The sequence below is a fragment of the Anastrepha obliqua genome, chromosome 2 (assembly GCF_027943255.1).
Source record: "Anastrepha obliqua isolate idAnaObli1 chromosome 2, idAnaObli1_1.0, whole genome shotgun sequence".
In the NCBI taxonomy this organism is placed as follows: domain Eukaryota; kingdom Metazoa; phylum Arthropoda; class Insecta; order Diptera; family Tephritidae; genus Anastrepha; species Anastrepha obliqua.
In genome coordinates, this window is record NC_072893.1 from 128611618 (window position 1) to 128632097 (window position 20480).

The following is a 20480-nucleotide window of genomic DNA, read 5'->3' on the forward strand; positions in this document are numbered from 1 at the left end:
ATTTTTGATTAAACCGCACGGCAACCCTATCGTCAGTGCATTTGCAATCGGCAATCGCGCATTTTTTTCTTTCATTAGCTCACTCGCTTGATATCTCTTTCGTTTTGGCAATTTGACGTTTTTGTTTTGCGCCATCATTCGCGCCGTTTTGGCGTTCGCTTGCCCCACTGCGCCAAACATTTCTTATTTTTCTCACTCGCTCACACAGAGAACAGTTACATGTGCCTCTTCACAAATTTTACGTTGGTTTTTTCACGCAATTGCGTTTTCCTCCAACGTTCGTAACGAAAATTCTCTGAAGTTAAGTAAAAAGAAAAAAGTACCTGCGTGGAAGGCAAACGAGAGCAACGAGAAGAAAATTTTCATTTTCCAAATTTAAGGAGTTCGCATTGTTTTCTTTTTGCAAATTTGTAACGTGAGTGAAAGTATTTTATTATCAAAACACCACAGTAATTTAGATAAAGTGCCCTTTTTCGCTGTTTTATATATAGCACACTTGCCACAAAGAGCTGCCATCGAAATGGATATCATGGACATACAAGCCGTAGAGTCCAAATTGAGTGACGTCACGGTGACCCCAATACCGCGTTCGCAAGTGCAAAATTTTTATAATTATCAGCAACAACGGGAACAGCGTGAGCAGCAACCTCAAATACAAATCTCTGCCATACACCATCCTCCTCGTGACCGCAGCGGCTGTGCAAGTTCCAGTTCTGTAAGTGCCAGCACGGTGTTTGACCTGCATCACAGCGTGCTAGGAGGTAGCAGTAGCAAAAGCAGTGGCGGTCGTGACCTGTACAGTAAGCGTGAACGCGACTATCATCAGCAATCGACAAGCACCTCGGCTGCGGCGGCAGTAGCTGCTCTTCAATATACACAGCAACTGCAGGCGCAATTAGCTCTTCTTCAGCAGCAATCAAATACCATCGCCTCCCCCGCCTCGACGCAACGCTCCAACAGCAGTAGCAGTGGCGCATTGAACAATGGTGGCGGCAATACGTCTGCTGGAAGTGGGGGTGGCATCGGTGTTGTTAATGTTGGTAATGGTGCCATCAGTGTTGGTGCCGCGTTGGGTGCAAGCAGTAACGCTGCGTCAATTCTTAGCGCTGCACAGTCACAACTGAAGTACCCACTATCTACGTCGCCGGTTGTCATAACTACACAAACATCGGCAAATATAACAACTCCCATGACTTCCACAGCCAATTTGCCCACAGCGGGCACATCGGCGGCTAGCAATGGACTAAGTAAATATGCGCAGCTGTTGGCTGTGATCGAGGAAATGGGCCGTGATATAAGGCCAACATATACAGGATCGCGCAGCTCGACTGAACGTTTAAAGCGTGGCATTGTGCATGCGCGTATACTTGTACGTGAGTGCCTCATGGAAACGGAGCGTTCAGCACGTCAATGAGATATGGTTGTTTCTGACGGCGGGGCTGGAGTTGGAATTGAAGATGGTGGCAATGGCATGACTGGTGCTGCAGCTGCCGATGGGGGTAGGGACAGTAATGACGACTTTGGTAAATAGTGGTTTAGTTAATTAGGATTTAGTTTAGTATAATGACGTTTTGCAGCACTTATTTCGGCGCAAATTGTTGCGACAATTCAACATTCTATGTATGCCAACAAATAACTAATTTCTGATTTAACTTAATTTTTTAAAGATCGTCTACGTCTATTATTAATGCATGAACATAATTTTAAATGAATTTGTGAGAATTGTGTATTTTAAACCAAAAGAGCAAACAAGCCTTTACGCTTTGCAAAAGCGAACACTTTCAATGTTTCATTTCGATTATAAGTTTGTTTCTTTTAATTATTATGCAATAGTTCAAATTCAAATGAATGTTTTAACTTATAATTTTAAAATAATTTAAATAAATTTTAACAAACAATTTTAATTTAAAATACAATAATATTTTTTTGTTTCTTTTATTTTCAAGTGCGTGTGCAATTATTTATTTATGTTTTTGTGCATATAAATGTTGTTAGGTTTTATTCAGTTTAAATGCAAAAATAGACTAGCTCAGGTTCCAAAAATATTCAAATGCAACAATGCATATACCTAAGTACAGTACATGTTTACAGCTATATACATACATACATATACAACAATTTTTAGCAAATGCAAATAGTTATGTTTATAAATAAGTAGCGGAAAATGTTATACGATTTAACTACCAATATATATACCAATAATAGCAAATGTCGTTCATACAAACATACATACATGAATATACAACAAACGTTAAAGAAACCATTTTAGAACACTAATTAAAAAGAGAGCAAAGAACACACCATTTCTATATTAAAAAAGGAATATTTGCGGTATTAAAACAAGCGCAAAAAAACGTATACAAATTTATACAATAAAAAGTAAATAAATCCTATGATTAAAAAAGTATATGAAAGCATAGATATATACATATATATATATATACCTATGTTAGTTATAGTTTAACTATATTAGATACACAAAAATATTCCCGGTTATTTTTTGACCGTACAGTATTTCCCAGATATAAGCATCGTCTAAATGCACGAGATTCGATGCCTATAAGCGCGAACTGCTTATATGAAAATCCGGCTTACAAGCACTGACTACATAAATTCAAATCCTCGGTTATAAGCACTGACGGCGCATATATTCAAACCTTCGAAACGAACGCCAGTCTCAAATAAATTAAATACATTTTTTCTTAAATAAAGAACAGATTCAGATTTAATTTTTTTTTTTAATAAATTTATGTATATGGAACAAATGTGCACAGAGACTAATAAACAGTTTGGTGCATTTCAAATTCATTTGTTTAAATAGGTAACATTTTCTTAAAGTTACCCTAGGGTATACATACATGCGGGAAATGCTTATAAGCGAGAAATACTGTATAAGTAATGATGAATTTAAAACTTCCACGTTAATTTCGACAAGTGCACGAAAAATAATCGATACCATGCCTAGCAGCGATCACTAACGATCAGCTGGCGCACAACTCATTTTGAATTCAATTTTCGCGCTCGCTGTGATACCAGCGTAAACTTAAAAATAGTTTTGATAGTAAGTGAACATTTAAAATTGTATCAAATTATTTACTACAGTCAGTTAACAAAGTGCAAAATGGATACTAGCAATTACCTCAAGAGAATATAGAAAATTTGCAATAGTAAAAAAATGCAGAAAACAATATAGCGGTTAGGGTTTGCGCTTCGTGCAAAAGTACAGGGTGTAAGCGAATACTTGAAATGTGTAAATGTAGTCATTTCCGTTTTATGGCGGTAAATGCAAAATCAAAACAAGAAAATGGTATAAATTAGTGGTATATAAACCAAAATATGTAATTCATTAGGGAATATGGTACCGATGCATTTTAGTGACAAAATATTTTAGTGTATATTAGCTGAAAATATTAATAAGTAAAAGCCTTAGCGTAAAATAAAATTTTGGCAAAATGTGTATTTTAAATAACACTTACGTATACGAGTTTATACTGGCAAATGGATAAATATATGTATGTAGGTAAGCATGTTAGTACGTAAATACATAAATAACTGTATACAACTGAAAACGAAAAATAAAGCAAATAAGTTTTTAAGACAGAAGTAAACAATAAATAGAAATGCAATAATAAAATGTATGAGCATATTTTTCTTTGTCCCGTTAAGCAGGGAAAACGTTTTAAATTTTATAACAGGATTTTTTATGGAAGTAGTTTGACCACTGTAGCTGAGTGCTTTTTACGTGTGAGTGCCATTGGGTTGCGCAGGCGCTTGAAGCGCATAATGGAGGAGTTTGTATCGAGAGATCGAGATGTGTTGGACCGATTTGCCTTTTTCTTAAATATGTTATATTTTCTAAACTTTGTATGAAAATATCACGCCAAAACACATTAGTGTAAATCTTTACCAGGAAATAAAACCCTGGTGAGTTGGTGTCGAGCTTAGGCTACATGGACGTCAGTAATGCCCAGTGGCCCTCACTCGGAGGGAGAAATAAAGTAGCAATTCTCGGAAAAGCACACTACTCTCTCGCTACTAAGGGAATCTAAAAGACCGAACGATGGCTAACTACGGTTGTGGTAATCGCTTCGTACTATTGATAAAATTTATCTCAATGGATAATATCTGATCCTGCTTTTCACAGGCGTAGCAAAATATGAGAGCCGCCTTTGTCTATACGAGTATTTAAGCCCCGCGACAGCATGGGAACTGGGGAGTAGCTGCTTTAGACAGCTGCCGTAAAGGGGTTCGAACTACTGCAGGGATGCCTGTCTAATTACCTGCTACTGCAAAAGCATCAACATAATCGTCACTAGAATAAAAAAAGTTTCTTCTGACATTTACACCGGCACTATAAGGCCAACATCTACTTAAACTCTCCCAAGCTTCCCAGAGCTTTATTGACTTAAATAAAAAGCCGCATGTGATAAGATACACTAAAAATTCGTATTTATTATATTTTTAATTTTATTTTTAATACTAAAACTAATTTTATTTAGCACTCATGACGCTTGCAGCAATCGGGATACGGTTTTGAATTATCCTGTGGTATGACCGCACAATTCGGTGGCGGCACAGACTCTGCGCAGCTTTTAATAAGACAAACAATATACAAATACAAATAAAATACAATATAATTATGAAACGAAATTGTAGGGCTTCTTACGTTTTTGCTGAGATGCTGTTTTCGGCATCGCAATGGTATACAGCGCATTCGCCAGGATTTTGAAAGGTTTCGCCAACATTAAACTGATGCGCTCCAAATTCACAATCAGCTGACAGCGCATAATAAAATAAAACACTCGTTAATAAGCTTACAGAAAACATGTAAGCAGATCATTAGCACTTACCAGCCAAGCCAAGGCCATAGCAAAGTAGAAGTACAGCTGCTCCAATGACATACCGCATATTTATAAGTAGAACTCAGATGCTGCAGGAACGTCTATGCTGTTTAAAATTCAAATGCAAACTGTTGAATTTACGGTAAGTATGTATTTTATATTTATTTATAATAGATAATTTGCATATTTAAAACGTAGAAATTTATTTTGCAAGACTGCAAAAGTGACATCACAAAAATAAATAGGAGAAGAATATAAGAAATACTGATTTTAATAGCAAAACGCAAAGAAGTTCAATTTACATTGACTGCAGTTAGGAAATATTAGTAAAAAACAGGTACACTTGTGTGCAAGAAAATTCCTTTTACGAAAAATGAATCGCTCATTTACTGCAATTCTAAGTCCAAATCCAAAAATAATAAAAAATGGTGTTAAGGATGCAGAAACTACCGTGGATACTAATTTTTTGTTGTGCAAGAAATGCATTGCGGTGTCTATTACCACTACCTGAGAACAAACAAAATATGTATTTATTTTTGCTTAGGATGTAATAGTAAATTGAAAACTCTCAGCAAACGAGCGATGTGTAATGAATTTAACGTAGCAGTATTTTGGTGCTACAAGAATGCCATTATTTTTCACTCCAGTGTGGGTGCGGAGAACAAGAAATCACAGTTAATTTTACAAATTAATGTTAATAAAAAATATTGCTGGCATTTATTGCAAAAAAAGTTAAGAGTTGTATTTGTTGAATGGTCAAGTAACAGTGACTAACAACAAACGCAAACACGCTTTAGAGCACATAAAATATCATATCTGCACATATGCCTTTGGTTAGAGATGTGTGTTAGAACAGGAGCTGTTTAAAGGTGAGCTTTAAAAAAAAATGGCGCGTAGACTTCTGTTAGGTGTTAGGCCGAGCTCCTCCTCTTATTTGTGGTGTTTTTCAGGACAGAAATACACTCGGAGGTTTGCCATTACTGGCCGAGGGGCGACCGCTATTAGAAACAACTTTTTATATTCTTTGATGTTCATGCACGGAGTTTCGAACCTACGCAGAGGTCTTCAAACCTACGGTGAGGCATACTTCGAACAAAAAACACACAGAAAAATGGATGCAAACGCCAAATAAAGCAACATGAACAACCTGAATGAGGCTAGCAATATTTATGGCCGTTGCCTGACGATATTCGGATATCAGTGAGCTCGGGTTAAAAGGGCATGCGATTATATATGTATATGTTTGGTGTCGTGGAATATTTGAGCAAAAAATTGATGCACATGTTAAGGATGACTCTGCGCAATATCGATTCGAAAGTTTTGGTACAAAACAGATTATCTGAGGGCTTTAAAATACAGACTGGAGTTAGGCAAGGCGACACGCTTTCCTCAACTGTTTTTAATCTTTCACAGTGTTTCGCAATAGACGAAGTAACTGATGCAAAAAGAACTGGGCATATACTCAACAGAAGTACACAAATATACGCGTACGCGGATGATATTGCGATAACCAGCAAAAACCTTAATGTAAAGGGTCCGCCATATAACTTTACGGAATTAAAAATGCTATAAAAAAGAAACTACTCAATATTTTTCCAAACTGTTTTTTTTTATTTTGAAGTACAATCCTTCCGGTTAATGATGGAACACAACTTCATTCATATGGCGTCATACGGCATCATCCCAAGGTCTTTACGCAAAATTCGTCTCAATGATGTCACCGAAATGTTCAATTGTTGAGAACGACGGTGAACTGATGTTCCTGGTGATTCACGAACACTCTCTTTGGGTCGGTCGCGCGTTGGTTTGTCAATAAGCAATCCAGTTTCTCTTACTTTTTTCGCAAAGTAACGCACACACGCTTCATTCGGTGCTTTTCTTCTTACCATTGCCGTACGTAATTTTCGTACACATTCTGCAACATTACCATGATTTTCAAAGTAATGTCGCAATATTTCCCAGCGTTCTTTGAGCATATACACAACCATTTTCGTTCAGCGGAAGAATAAAACTAATTTTCTGTCAAATCAGCTAAGTGTGACAGCTAAGTGTTACCATTCTTCAAATAATACCTAGTTCAAATCCGTAACGATAGATGGCGGGCCTTGTATTAGCAAATACTTTCTGTAACATAGAAAAGGCAACCGGTAAAATTGGAATGAGACTTAACGAGGAAAAAACAAAATATATGTTGATGTCCAGAAAAAACGATCTGGTACCTGGTACAATCAAAATCGGGGCTATGAGTTTGAAGCGGTGAAAACTTTCACGTATCTAGGGTTTAAACTAAGCCACGACAACGCAATGAGCATTACAATCGACGAGAGAATACGAGTACAAGCAGCAAATATAGCATTCTACTCACTTATTAAACTCTTTAAATCAAAGCTGCTGAACAGATCTTGCAAAATTTCGCTGCATATGTAAATCTATAGCCCGACCAGTTCTTTGCTACGGATCGGAGTCTTGGACAATAAGTGAAAAAGACAAAAACAAGCTCCAAGTATTCGAGAGGCAAATGATTTGAGATGATGATGAAGATGTTTGGTGTCGTGTGTGTGGCTCTTTTTGTTTGCTGAAAAGGTATTTGTTTCAACTAAGCTTACTGAGTAGTGAAAAGAATCATAGTCGTTACAGGAAGGCAAGTTAGTCTAGTGACTACTAATGCAGCACTTTGACCTCTACCAAAGATCAGTGATCTGCAAATAACTTTAATGCCTTTCTTTTTCAGCCTTCTTCCAAGAACAGATCGAGCCCGCAACCGTTGGACAAGCCTATCCAGGTAGGGCAGCCATTGTTTCCCATTAACTATTCTTTGCCTTTACTTCGGCACTTGAATTATTTGACACACACAAAACAAGTTTTTTCTTCGATGTGTTGAGGCCTTACAAACCGATTTCCGCGTGCATAATTTTAGTGCAACCGCTGCTCAATAAAATTATTGTGGTTGATACTCATATAATTTTTTCCCGCTTTTTATGCGTAACAATTTCCTGCTACGCATCAATTTCGCGCCCCTTTACTCATTTTATTTCACACAGTTAAATTCCATAGTATTTTGGGGCCTATACATTTGAGTGTGTGAGTGGTTTTTTGTCGGATTGTGCCAGCGCATTTATGCAATGTGTGACGCACAAGTTGCAACATTGTAGCTGGTGTTACATCGATTGATCGGACAGTTGTCAGCCGCCAAGCGCTCAATCGCCAGTCACCCACACCACCGCCACCTTCGTGGGTGCCTTCGCCACCTTCTAATATGGAGACGAAAAGCCCAAAAGGTGATACAATTTTAGTAAAGTCTTTAGTTTCAACGGCGGTAGCAATAACGCCAATGCGAATGCAATGGCAACACGCAACGAACGTGAATAACAATAACAATAAAAGAAAACGAATAAAAAAACTAAAGTAGCATTAACAAATTGTAAATAATATGTGTAAAATGCAGCAAGGCAGTGGCAACAGCAGCGGAAAACAAAGCGAAAACTTTCGAATTTTACGCTTTTGTGATTTGTAAAAATGTATTAAGTCCAGCTGGTGGGGAGGTGGGAATGCGGCTGCGTGTTGACGCTGTTGTTTAAGTTTGTTTTCCTCAATGGGCTTCAAAAATACAAACAAAAAGAAGTGAACAAAGCAAATAAGGCACCAACATTCGTAAGTCCAGGTGAATAATACACACATACATATATGCATACATTTACATACACACAATATATATGTGTGCATACAATTGCATATAACTGCATTTGGACGAGAAAGTCTACATATTAACTGCGTTAAATAACAACAAAACAAAGTGCATTGACGTTATGTGGGCAATGCGGGGAAATTCGAACGCATTCATTTTCGAATCGATATGTAACAAGACTGTGGTTAACGATTTCATTTAGGCAAATACTTGAAGAGGGCAATACTTCCACACATACATACATAGGCGTGCCTTTGCTGAGAAGTTTAGATTAAGCAGGAATAAGCAAATATAGAGAAAAATTTTATGCTTTTTCAAAATATATAGAAATGCTAGATAAGTAAATCATCATCATAGGTAAGATAGAACATAGGCCAATAGTTAATTATAAAAATTTTGCGCCTCGCAGTGTAACGTCTCCAAATAAGCTGCGGCAAAAAATAGTGTGAGTACTCCGAATTCTCTGGTATTGGGTATACGCTTTTATTCTACTTAGAAAAGAGAAATATGAACTATGGTAGAAATTGGTTTACTGCAAGAAACAGGAACCGATATTTAAGATCCTACTTCTTAATGAATATAGATAATCTATATATGTACTTTAGGTATCATCAAACTTTTACGCTTTGTCAAAACTCAGGATGGTTCAATATGGAAGGGGAAATGTAGCCCAGCCCCTGCGGCAAACAACGGACGCATTTCGTGGTCTAAGTGGCATCGCTGTCTCTATGTGCGATGCGGCCGCCAAACCTAACCTAACCTAACCTAACATTCATTCTACCCAAAACATGGAATTAACTATTGAAACTTTTCGTGCGATGATTTATTACGAATTTCGATCAACTTACTTCTTACTTGCGCCTATGAACCGCTGGTAAAAGCGTTTCAACGTGGCTGTCGATCCTTGTAGTATATAGGTACATATGTAAGTACATTTTGAGAAAAGCGTTCAGAAACGCTTGTTGTGACAGAAACAATCAGTGATGCTATGCGATATCGCGAGATAGAGGAGTTCTTGTTAATTAGTGGGACCAGCATATATTTAATATTCTATGACGTTATTTTCAAAAATGATAATTCTTCCGAGAGGGTGATTAATTTTGCGCCACCTTATACTTGCAATGTTACAAATATCTGAATTTATTTGATTACACTTTCTTAAAAGGTGTCGAAGAGATAATCAGTTTTGTTTATTTTTGCTCTTTAAAATTGTAAAGCTAAATACACACCAGGCAACCGTTGAAGCAACGGTTGCAGCAACGTGTTGCCTTTGTTTAAGAAACACGTTGCGACCGTTGCTTCAATCTCAGTATTGTGTATAACTGTGTTGCGGAAAGGTATATTACAAGCGGAAGATACGTAAAATTAAATTTTTTAAATGATCGACGAAATGCGTAAAATTACTTCTCTTATTATAATTGACGAACTTTTGTACGAAAATGAGGAAGAAGAGATGCAACAAAAGAAGCGAAAAAAAATCTGGTCCAAAAATTGGCTTTTAAAAAAATCGAATTTTTGAACGAGAGGCTGCTGAAAGAACTGAAGGAAAATGAGCCAGCGGACTATAAAAATTACATGAGGATGGACGAAGCCCTGTTTAGAAAATTGTTGGACTTCGTAAAGGCCAAAATAACGAAACAAGATACCATAATGAGAGAGGCAATATCAGCAGAAATTAGACTGGCAATAACTTTGCGGTATCTTGCAACAGGAAACGCCTTTGCGGACTTGAAATTTTTATCAATTTTATTGTATTCATTTTTTAATTATTCGTATGCTTTTTTTCTAAAATTTTTATTTTTATATTTTTCACTACTTATATCCCACAGCTCTCTCAAATTTTTATATTCGTTAATAAAATTAACATAATTTTCATTATTTTCAATTGCCATTTTTTTCCTTTTTCACTTTATTTTACTCCGCACGAACCTTCTTCTTTGCTTGTGTTCAACGAACTGAACGAGTAAAAGCAGTAAACAATGATACACACGAAGCAACGGTTGCAACGACCTATCCCCAAAATCAAATTTATTTGATATTTCAGGCAACGGTTGCAGCAACACTAAAATCATTTGGCAACACAGCTACACACGAGGCAACGGTTGCTTCAACATGGTCGAGTTGCTGCAACGGTTGCCTGGTGTGTATTTAGCTTAATAATCTGTTAATACCTCAACATGATATAATATAATTGGCGGCCGCCGTAGCCGAATGGGTTGGTGCGTGACTACCATTCGCAATTCACAGAGAGAACGTCGGTTCGAATCTCGGTGCGATCGCCCCTCGGCAGGCAATGGCAAACCTCCGAGTGTATTTCTGCTATGAGAAAGCTCCTCATAAAAATATCTGCCGTTCGGAGTCGGCTTAAAACTGTAGGTCCCTCCATTTGTGGAACAACATCAAGACGCACACCACAAATAGGAGGAGGAGCTCGGCCAAACACCCAAAAACGGTGTACGCGCCAATTATATATATATAATATAATTTGAGTGTTTTTCTGCTGTTAAGTCATCTCGGAAAAAATTTGAAGACTTTCTTTCAGTCGTGGTTGACATTTTAATGGAAATGCCCATATGATTATTGGAAGAAAGTTTATTTTTAGTTAAAATATTGCTTGCTTTCATTAGTATGTGCGTCGTTGCCAAATGTTTTGAAACCAAAAAAGTTGAGCGGCATCCGAAGACTGAGCATTTCTCAGGTCTATTTGATTTGGATTTTAATTAATATCAAAACTACTATGCGCGTGTGTACATATGTCTTTCTGACGACGTTTACCTCTTTTTTTTGTCAACCATAAAGAATATGAAACTCTTCTTCAAAGTCATAGAAACCTCTCTTTCTCAAATCCAACGCCGATTCATTGGACGTTCTTCAGAAATGTAAATACATACATATGCACACATACACATACGTTAAAGTACTTTGCTAATAGAAAATCGTGTAAATTTCAAGCGAGTGCAAGTTGCAAATTTTTTTCGGAAAGCAAATATGCAAAACACACAAACATGCATAGGTCCGTTTTCAAAAGAAGTGTGCCAGCGGCAAGCAATCAAGACATCACCAGCACCACTACTATTAGCAGTAACAAAAACACAGTAATAAATAAAAAACAAGTAATGGCTTGACATCCGCATAGCAGCTTATAAACAATTCACGACTTTATTTCAAATTATCGATCCTGTACTTTTGTGTGCAATAAAGACTTTTTTGTAAACAAAATCTGGCAAATCAAGAAAATAGATATCAGAATTTAAATAATTAATAAAAATTAATTTTAACTTGTTTCTCTTATAAATTTTTTATCTCTTTTTTATTTTGTTTTTTTTTTGTCCCATATGTTTTTTTTATTATAAATTTTAGAAAATAAATTGGAATAACAATTTTTTCTAAATAATAAATTAACTTTTTTGCATTTCTGTATCTTCTAAATTAAAGCTTGTGCTACAAATCAAGAGAAAATATATTAAAATTCAAATCACTTATTCAAAATGAGTTTTAAATTTATTATTAAAAAAAATATTTAAATTATATTTACAGTTTTTTATGATAAATATAAGAATATTAAATTTAAATAATGTTTTTGCATTTACGTACATTAAAAAATGTATTTACTCTGTTTTATTATAAATGCAAATGCAAAAATATTAAATAGAATACATTTCTTTGCATTTTTGCTGTTTTGTAAAAAAAAAATTATTAACATTTTTTATTATAAATGTAAAAATATTAATTAAAATACATCTTTCTTTGCATTAGTGTGCAAAAAATTTTGTGCACCCTGGATAGCGCCAAATGATCTGCGGCCTGAACGGCCTTTCCGACAACCTGAACGGTGACGACCCCTGCTTTCGTCTTTGGATCTTCTCTTTTTTTTACGATTTGGAATCTCTCTGATACCTGTGCTGGTGGTTGCGGCATTCTGCCACCTGAGTATGTTAGGGTGAAACTTAATAGAGAGGGCTGGTGGGCTGATGCTGATGGAGTACGTTCAAAACCCGTCGCCATTGGGTTGGCGGTGCAGATGCGGTTGAGATGACTCCCGTTTTGCGTCCGGTCTGGCTCTGAACGCATGCCTCATGAGGGCATGCGTCAACCCTCGCATGGCCTCCCTGCCGCGGCATAGACAACCATGGGACCTCTAAGGGACGACTACACTTCTACGGGCTTTGGATAGCGGCTTCGAGTGGGAACCTACTTAAAATAAAACATGAACACCAATTCAAAAAACACAACAAAACAAACAACAAAAACCTCAGATGCTAGCGGGAAATCGGAACCGAGTCCTAAAACCATCTCTCGTAGGATAGGAGGGTGAAATCGCCTCCTCGTAAATTCTCCCGGGGTCTTACCCCGAGGGCTGAAGTTCTTAGTAGAGTAGAACACGAGGGGGACCCTGAGGGGAAGTCGGAACCGACTTCCAGGAAGAACGTGGGGGGCACAAGCGGGAACCCGCTTATGGTAGGTAGGAGGCCGCGGGCGGACCCGTCTGCGTCTCCTAATTTAGCAGCACTGGATGGGGTGGCCAGTACCAGCAAGGGGTCCTCCCTCAGTTTTCTAGGGGCTTCGGGGACCCCCTGTTAAGCTTAAACGGCAGGCAGGGCAAAGCAAACGGTCCTTCTCCGACCTTCCTCTCGCGACCAAAATCCTGGAGCGCTACGGCTACCAAAATGCTTCTCAGCTATCTGAGAAACTTTCCCAGACGCTTGAGTGGGCCAGGAAGGTTCTGCGTGGGGCGGAAGAGGGCAGAGGAAAGGGAGTGAGTCCGCCACAAGTGGATTCGGGGGTAAAGAGGCAGCGATCCCAGGAGGAGGATGTTTCCCTCGAAAAGAGACCTAAGACTGATGGCGGTCTACCCAAATCATTTAGCGAAGTCGCTAAACTGGCAGGCCACATCACTCCTTGGAGTCATGGACAGAGGTAGGGAGGACGGCGCCATTTATAGGGAGGAATGGAAGAGAGTAGCGTCCGCCATCTCCGCTGTCTTCATGAGGGTAGTAAGGGAAAACCCTGGAGTCTCTCGGTCCTCTCGCTGAAACAAAGGGGGTTATCAGCTATGGTTTCGAAAAGGTAGTCCTTAAGGTCTACCAAAGCGATGCCAGAGCGGATGCCTCTGCACACCCAGCTGAGGAAGCTCCTGCGGACATGGAGATAGACTCCGTCACGTCGGAGGTTGACAGTGCTGGTGACGCTCCCTCACGACCAGGGTCCGTCATAAACATCGGTTCATTCTTTGACAGGGCAGAGGAGGAGGGGCTTCTGGCCTCGGAAAGTGAGGACACCGACCTTGGGATGCTGGAGAGGATTATCGAAGATGATTATTCTTCAGATAAATATTCAGCATTCTAAGGCGGCGTCCGCCAATCTACTGCCCCACCTTGAACAAGGTGGAGTTGATATAGTTCTGATCCAGGAACCGTGGCTGAGCAGCAGCGCATTTCTGGACTCAGGACGAAAGATGTAAACTGATGGCGTATAGCAGGTTAGGTAAACCAAGATCTTGTATGCTCATCAGAAAGGAACTTAATGCATTTATTTTGCCTAATTTTAGCAATGAAGACATTGTGACTGTGAGCCTAGAGGGCCCTGTGGGAAAGCTATGGCTGATGTCGGCCTATATGGCGCATGAGGACGAGGTGGAGTCACCTCCGATGATGCTGAGGGAAGCCCTGGCTGAAGCGAGGCGCAGGAAAACCGGCGTTATTGTAGGGACGGATGCAAACTCCCACCATACCTGTTGGGGAAGTTCCAACATAAATGCAAGAAATGACTCACTTTTTGATTTTATTTTAAACGAAAATTTGTTTATTTGCAACAGGGGTAAGGACCCCACTTTCATTACCGCAACCAGGGAAGAGGTGCTGGATCTTACTCTGGCCTCCTCCTCACTGTTAAACCGAATTTCCAATTGGAGGGTGCTTAACACCCACTCCTTCTCGGATCATAGGTATATTCAATTTTCTCTCACTAAAACTCGTCCAAAAAGACCCTCCTACAGGAATCTGAGGAGAACGGACTGGGATACTTACGGCAGAAATCTGCTGAACCTTCTCCCCGAAGCACCCAGGGAAAATTTAGATCTCTCCGGGGGAGCGAGCGATGATCTGGTGGAGATCTTCCCTTCAGCTTGTAATAAGGCTCTCGAAAGCTCCTTAGAACGCTCCCTATGAAGGAGAAAATACCTTGGTGCACAGCAGAGTTTTCTGAGCTTAGGGCCTCGTGCAGACGCCTCTTTAATAGCGGTAAAAGAATTAGGTCTCCCTTAGGATGGGAACTGTATAAAGTAGGGCTTGGAATCTATAAGTCCGAAATTAGGAAGGCCAAGAGGGACTCTTGGAGGAACTTCTGTGGAAGCGTGGAGGGCTGTCATGAGTCTACAAGATTTAGACGAATACTCACGAGGAGCTCGGCTTCCTTGGGATACCTGAGGGATGAATCGGGACGTTGGGCGATGAGCGGCGAGGAATCACTAAAACTGCTTCTAGCAGCACCAGCTTGGGAAGTACACCAATCTGTCTTCAGAACCGGGGCTGGCTGCTGGATGAGCACCGCTTGGCCTGGCTGTGCGAGCTGCATAGCCGAGATCTTGGAGGGCTGTGAGGGTTGTGTTCATACCCAAGGCTGGCAAGAGCTCACATGTCCCTCCTAAGGATTTTAGGCCAATCAGTCTCTCATCTTTCTTGCTGAAAACCCTTGAGAGGTTGATTGACCTACACATAAGAAGCGAAATTCCTCGGGGGCGTTTGTCGCATACACAACATGCTTACTGTAAAGGCAGATCAGTGGAATCTGCTCTGCACACAATTGTTAAAGATATTGAGGAGTCCCTATATCAGAAAGAACTCGCAGTTGGCGCCTTCCTCGACATTGAGGGGGCTTTTAATAACGTTTTCCCGGAGGCAATCACTAAAGCTCTGGGGAGGCTGGGGGTCGAAGCCGACCTTTCCAGGTTTATCTACAGAATGCTCAGCCACAGAACGGTCGGGGCAGAGTGGGGCGGCGTCTCTCTCCGCTGGCAGGTGAGCAGAGGCACGCCGCAAGGCATGGTTCTCTCACCACTTCTCTAGATCATTGTTATCAATGACTTGCTGGAGGAGCTGGTGAGGAGGGGCTGTAGGGTGATTGCCTACTCGGATGATGTGGCATTAATTGTTAGAGGAAAGTTTATAGATACCCTGTACGATTTAATGCAGGGATATCTAAACGTAGTTGTTCGACGGGCAGCAGACTGCGGCTTACCGGTGAATCCTCTTAAGACGGAGCTCGTCCTTTTCACGAGGAAATATAAAATACCCAGAGCTCAACTCCCCTCGATGGGGGGCGCTCCGCTTGTGCTTTCTGACAAGGTGAAGTACCTAGATCTAATCCTTGACAGTAAGCCAAGGTGGAAGCCCAACATTGAGGAGAGAGTAAGGAAGGCAACAACCGCATTGTATGGGTGCAAGGGCGCTATTGACAAAAGATGGGGCCTCTCGCCTAGAGTTGTATTTTGGCTCTATAATACCATAATAAAGCCAATCTTGTTATATGGAGTCATTGTCTGGTGCAACTCACTGGAGAGGACGACATCAGTTAAAAAGCTAGAGAGAGTCCAGAGGTCTGCACTCATTGGAATCAGTGAGGCGCTTCGAACTACTCCTACTCTGGCGCTTAATGTAATGTTAAATGTGGTACCTATAGACATCGCAGGCAGAATTGCCGCTGCACGTACCGCAATCAGACTGAGGGGTTTGGGCTATAAGCTCAATCTCACATATGGGCACTCAAGCATCCTCAGAAACTTTGAGTTCATCCCCTCGTCGACGGATCAGTGTGCGCCCTCGCTAAGTCCAAGCGGAACTTTCTCCACCCATATTCCACCAAGGGAGGAGTAGACCAGGGGTAACACTTGGGGACATGGCCTCGTTAACCTGTTCACGGATGGCTCGAAGCTGGACGGTAGGGTTGGAGGAGGAGTATTCTGCAAAGAGCTCCCCATCAAACTCAAATTCAGGCTACCGGATCACTGCAGTGTGTTCCAAGCAGAGGTGGCCGCAATTAAAGAAGCAGCTGAATACCTACTTACTTGCGTAATAACTGTTAAGAAGGTAAATATTATATTTACTCCGATAGCCAAACGGCTATTAGGGCCCTGGGTTCTATTATGGTGCATTCGAAGCTGGTCGAACATAAAGATAATTTGGGTACCTGGTCACAGTGACATTGCAGGAAACTTAGCTGCCCAGCTTTCGCGGGATTAAGATTCAAGCATCTTGGTTCTCACTTCTTTCTGCGCCTGCTGATAAAGCAGGTTTGATAACAAAAATCTGATGAACTTCATCAGCAGCATAAAGAGGTTAACACACCCGCAGACTAGTCACCGTTCGTAGTCCACAAACACTCACCATTCCACATCCCTTCCCTTTCTCCTCTTTTTTTGTTTTCCTTCATCCTCTTGCAATGGTATCACAAAGGATGAACCAAACTTTTTTCATCCAAGTGGGCCCTACTCTCTGGGCAACCATCACTACCTAATCTAACGGTTTTTAACGGTTTTTGTAAACAAAATTTTGTCTCTAAAAAAATCACATTTTACTGTCAATCACATTTTTTTTACTAAAAACAGGTACCTTCGTTAAGTTGTTGCTAAATACGAATAACTTAATTTTTTTCTTTTGGCAAGAAAATCAATTCTTGATTTTACTGGCTGTTCAATATAAAATAAAAATAAAATAAAATATTCATTTATGCCTTCATTTGCAATGCTTATTTCATGGACATATTGCGAAAACGTACCTAACTTGTTTGGCGTTTTTGCAGGTAGCAACTAAAAAAATAAATGAATAAAAAAAGTGGAAATAAAAAAATAAAGATCTGAAGAAAAAATTTAAAAATAGTTTTTTTTGTAAAGAAATAAAACATGAATCTCGAATTTTCCTTTTATTTGGTTATTTTAAAACCTATTTTTGATAGAATGTTTTTTGTTTTGGTAGAGGTCGCTCCTCCGCAGGAAAATGCAACCCTTTGAATATATTTCTGTCATATAAAAGCTTCTCATAAAAAGCCATTTGCCGTTCGGAGTTAGCTTAAAACTGTAGGGCCCTCCATAACACACAAAGAGTAGTCCATATTCTGGTTGTTCAATAGACGCCTTTACTGAAGCAACTGCTAAAAAAATCTATAATATCGTTCTGACTGAACGAAGAGTAGAAGTGGGCGAGGTAGCTGATATGGTGAAGATTCCGTTTGCAAAAAAACTGAGATTGCGTTGTAAAATTATTGTGCAATTGTGTTAGTAATATAAGGCAAAAATCAACACAATCTCCGCTCATGTTTCTCCGTTGCCGTCTGAACAATGACTGATTGAACGAGGGTGTGAATACGTGTGAAATGAGGGGGCACAATTCTGCTGCCGAGTCCGCGGTGAAGTGGCAGCCGAAGTTACTCTCACAATTTTTCCTCGGATGGTCAAACCTGGTGGTTTATTACCAATTATATTTCAAATAAGCTCAATTAAATTTTACTGCTTCTTGTTATTTAATTTTTTATTCTGGGGAAAAAAATACTTTTTGCGTTTTTTCTCCTGCTAAGAGTTTTTTTATTTCACTATAAATTCTATCAAATATCTAACTAACTAATCCAAATTTGCCATATCAAAGTACAACTAGGGAATAAAACTATGAACAAGGAAATATCTGATGTGAATTTTACCCTTGAACCGCCAAACTGTTGCAGTAGTCGCATCACTGCTTCACGGTGCTTCTTATGTATTTCTCTGGAAATATGTTAAAAATGCATGCCGTATCAAAAATATAGGAAATGGTTAGGCGCGCACGCTCCACTGCATCGCATTTGCATTTCAGTTTTCAATCTTCAAAAAGCGCAGCGCGAGCTTCATGAAGGTTGCCGTGTCCGCTTGCAGCCACCGACAGGCTTTTTCACATAAACTGGTTCCGCCAGTTGACAGTGTCGCTTGATATATGTTATTGTTGTTGTTGTTTTTAAATTTCTTTTGAGTCACATACGACATATTGGCACATCAGCGTCGCCCGTTCCAGTTCATCTGGCGCTCCTCATCGCAATGCGTTGATCTACAAAACTCGCCATTCGCTCCAATGTTAGCGGCTTGATAGCTGTTGTCATTCACAGCCGCTTACCGAGTGTAATTTTTCCACGGACTCGCATTGAATTGCAGTTGGATCAGCACGTACGGAATGTGGTTCCAGTGGCTTTAATGTAGCTAAAGAAAAAAATGGGACACAGCCATAGTCGCAGCACTCGTAGTTTGCGCGCTAGCTGGACTGCTGCTATGTAAGTACGAGTATTCATATACACAGGCGCTGAAGAAACTTGTTGTGGATGCGCGCGCGCTTTTAGTTAGACGCTTCCATATTGCCGTAGCTTGCCAGGTGTATGTGGCAGCTGTGATCGAACGTTGGAATGTGGTAATAACGTCGTCAGTAGCTAAAATAGCAGTCACTCAAAATCTGTGTTTAGCATCGATGAATGCATGCAAAGCGTCGCTTTGTTGTCGCAGCAGCTCTCCAAGCTCTTGGCGTGTATGTTGAGAAAATATTAATATTTATATAATTTCAAAATTCATGTTTTACACAAGAAAAACGAATTGAAGTTAATTTGGATTTTTGTTGTCGGACCACAAATTAGCCAAAGGCGTAACTTTTCTAGCAGAGAGATTAACTATTTTATTTACAGAAATGTAGAAAATATGTAGAGTGGCGAAGTTACAGAAAGTGAAGAAATTTTCATCTGATTTTTAAAGTTTAACAATTTTTGTTTTTGCGGCAAGCTGTTTGCTTCTGGCCTACTTTTGGTTATCTGAGCTATTCAGATACAGGTTACAAGACGCCACATCTCAGAAAAATAGTTGCAAACGCTGAAATATCCTCCATAAACCTACGTATAGTGGTCGTCGAGCATAATTTCACGGCTATCGAACCTGCATCTGAATAGGTCGAGTTTCGTAGAGGCAAGCAAACTAAGGAAGGGACAACAAACGTCAAGATAAGTGAAAATACGCAGGACCCGGCAGTCGAAGTATAAAAAACTTATTTGTTTATCGCACCATTACTCGTTACAATGATACTGGTAGCATCGCGAAACGTCGAGGAGGTGATCAGAAAAGACTACAACATCACGTGAAAAGGTTCAAAAAGGTACTGAAAAATGATCTCAAAATCAAGCCTTACAAGATCCAAAAGGCGCATGATCTCACACCAAAGTAGCGACAAGCCAGACTTGAGAGAGCAAAGGAGTTGCTTCGCTTGACTGAAATCGGTCAACTTCTAAGCATTGTGCTTTCTGACGAGAAAATTTTTCAAATTGAGCAATTCGTAAACTCCCAAAACGATAGGGTTTATTTGACTGACCGTTCATACGAGAATTTAAGTCATCGACTTGCCACCAGGAGGCAGCACCCGCCACATGTAATGGCTCGGGCCGCTGTAACCGTGCGCTCTCCAATCGTTTTCCTCGAGCCTCGCGTCAAGGTAAATGCGAAATATTATTGGGAAATATTATTCTGGGGGTTGGTTTGAAGCCGTGGGCAGAGAAACATTTCGGTGGCAGACCATGGATGTTTCAACAGGACTCAGCCCCATCTGACAAAGGTCGAGTGAACCAAGAATGGCTAAAAAACAACGTTCCGAGCTTCATAGCGTTCACACAATGGCTCTAAAATTCACCAGACACGAATCCGGTGGATTATTCTCTTTGGGCCACTTTGGACGGCAAGGTCCGAACTAAAAGATTCACTAGTCTCGAAGCGCTGAAAAAAGCCACTGTCCACGAGTGTGCCAAAATACCTGCAAGTCACATTCGGGCAGCTTGCGATACGTTTCTGGACCGTCTCAAGGCCCTAGTCAAAACAAAAGGTGGTCATATCGAGCAAAAGTAAATTGATTCTTAATTATGTATTATTTTCACACATTTTTTCCTTTAAATTGAATAAAAGTAATTTT

At 39.8% G+C, this 20480-nt stretch overlaps 2 protein-coding genes across 6 annotated transcripts in view; one reads left to right on the plus strand and one right to left on the minus strand.

Annotated features, from left to right (window-relative positions):
• The first annotated feature begins 182 nt into the window (after window positions 1-182).
• On the plus strand, window positions 183-1912 carry LOC129239119 (hormone receptor 4). The gene is made up of 2 exons (XM_054874424.1): window positions 183-415; window positions 492-1912. The coding sequence occupies exon 2, from the start codon at window positions 521-523 to the stop codon at window positions 1412-1414; it is 894 nt and encodes a 297-aa protein (XP_054730399.1). The 5' UTR covers window positions 183-415; window positions 492-520; the 3' UTR covers window positions 1415-1912.
• Window positions 1913-4424: 2512 nt separating this feature from the next.
• LOC129236769 (venom peptide HsVx1-like) overlaps window positions 4425-20480 on the minus strand; it is a 37308-nt gene continuing 21252 nt past the window's right edge. For 4 of the 5 annotated variants that reach the window (XM_054870975.1, XM_054870973.1, XM_054870974.1 and 1 more), the window contains 3 exons: window positions 4851-4947; window positions 4667-4775; window positions 4425-4589 (listed from right to left, as the gene is read on the minus strand). In XM_054870975.1, coding sequence (XP_054726950.1) covers window positions 4496-4589; window positions 4667-4775; window positions 4851-4908 — 261 coding nt within the window. In that variant the 5' untranslated portion in view covers window positions 4909-4947 and the 3' untranslated portion in view covers window positions 4425-4495. The remainder of the gene's footprint in view (window positions 4590-4666; window positions 4776-4850; window positions 4948-20480) is intronic. The other variant, XM_054870977.1, reaches the window with a different exon arrangement.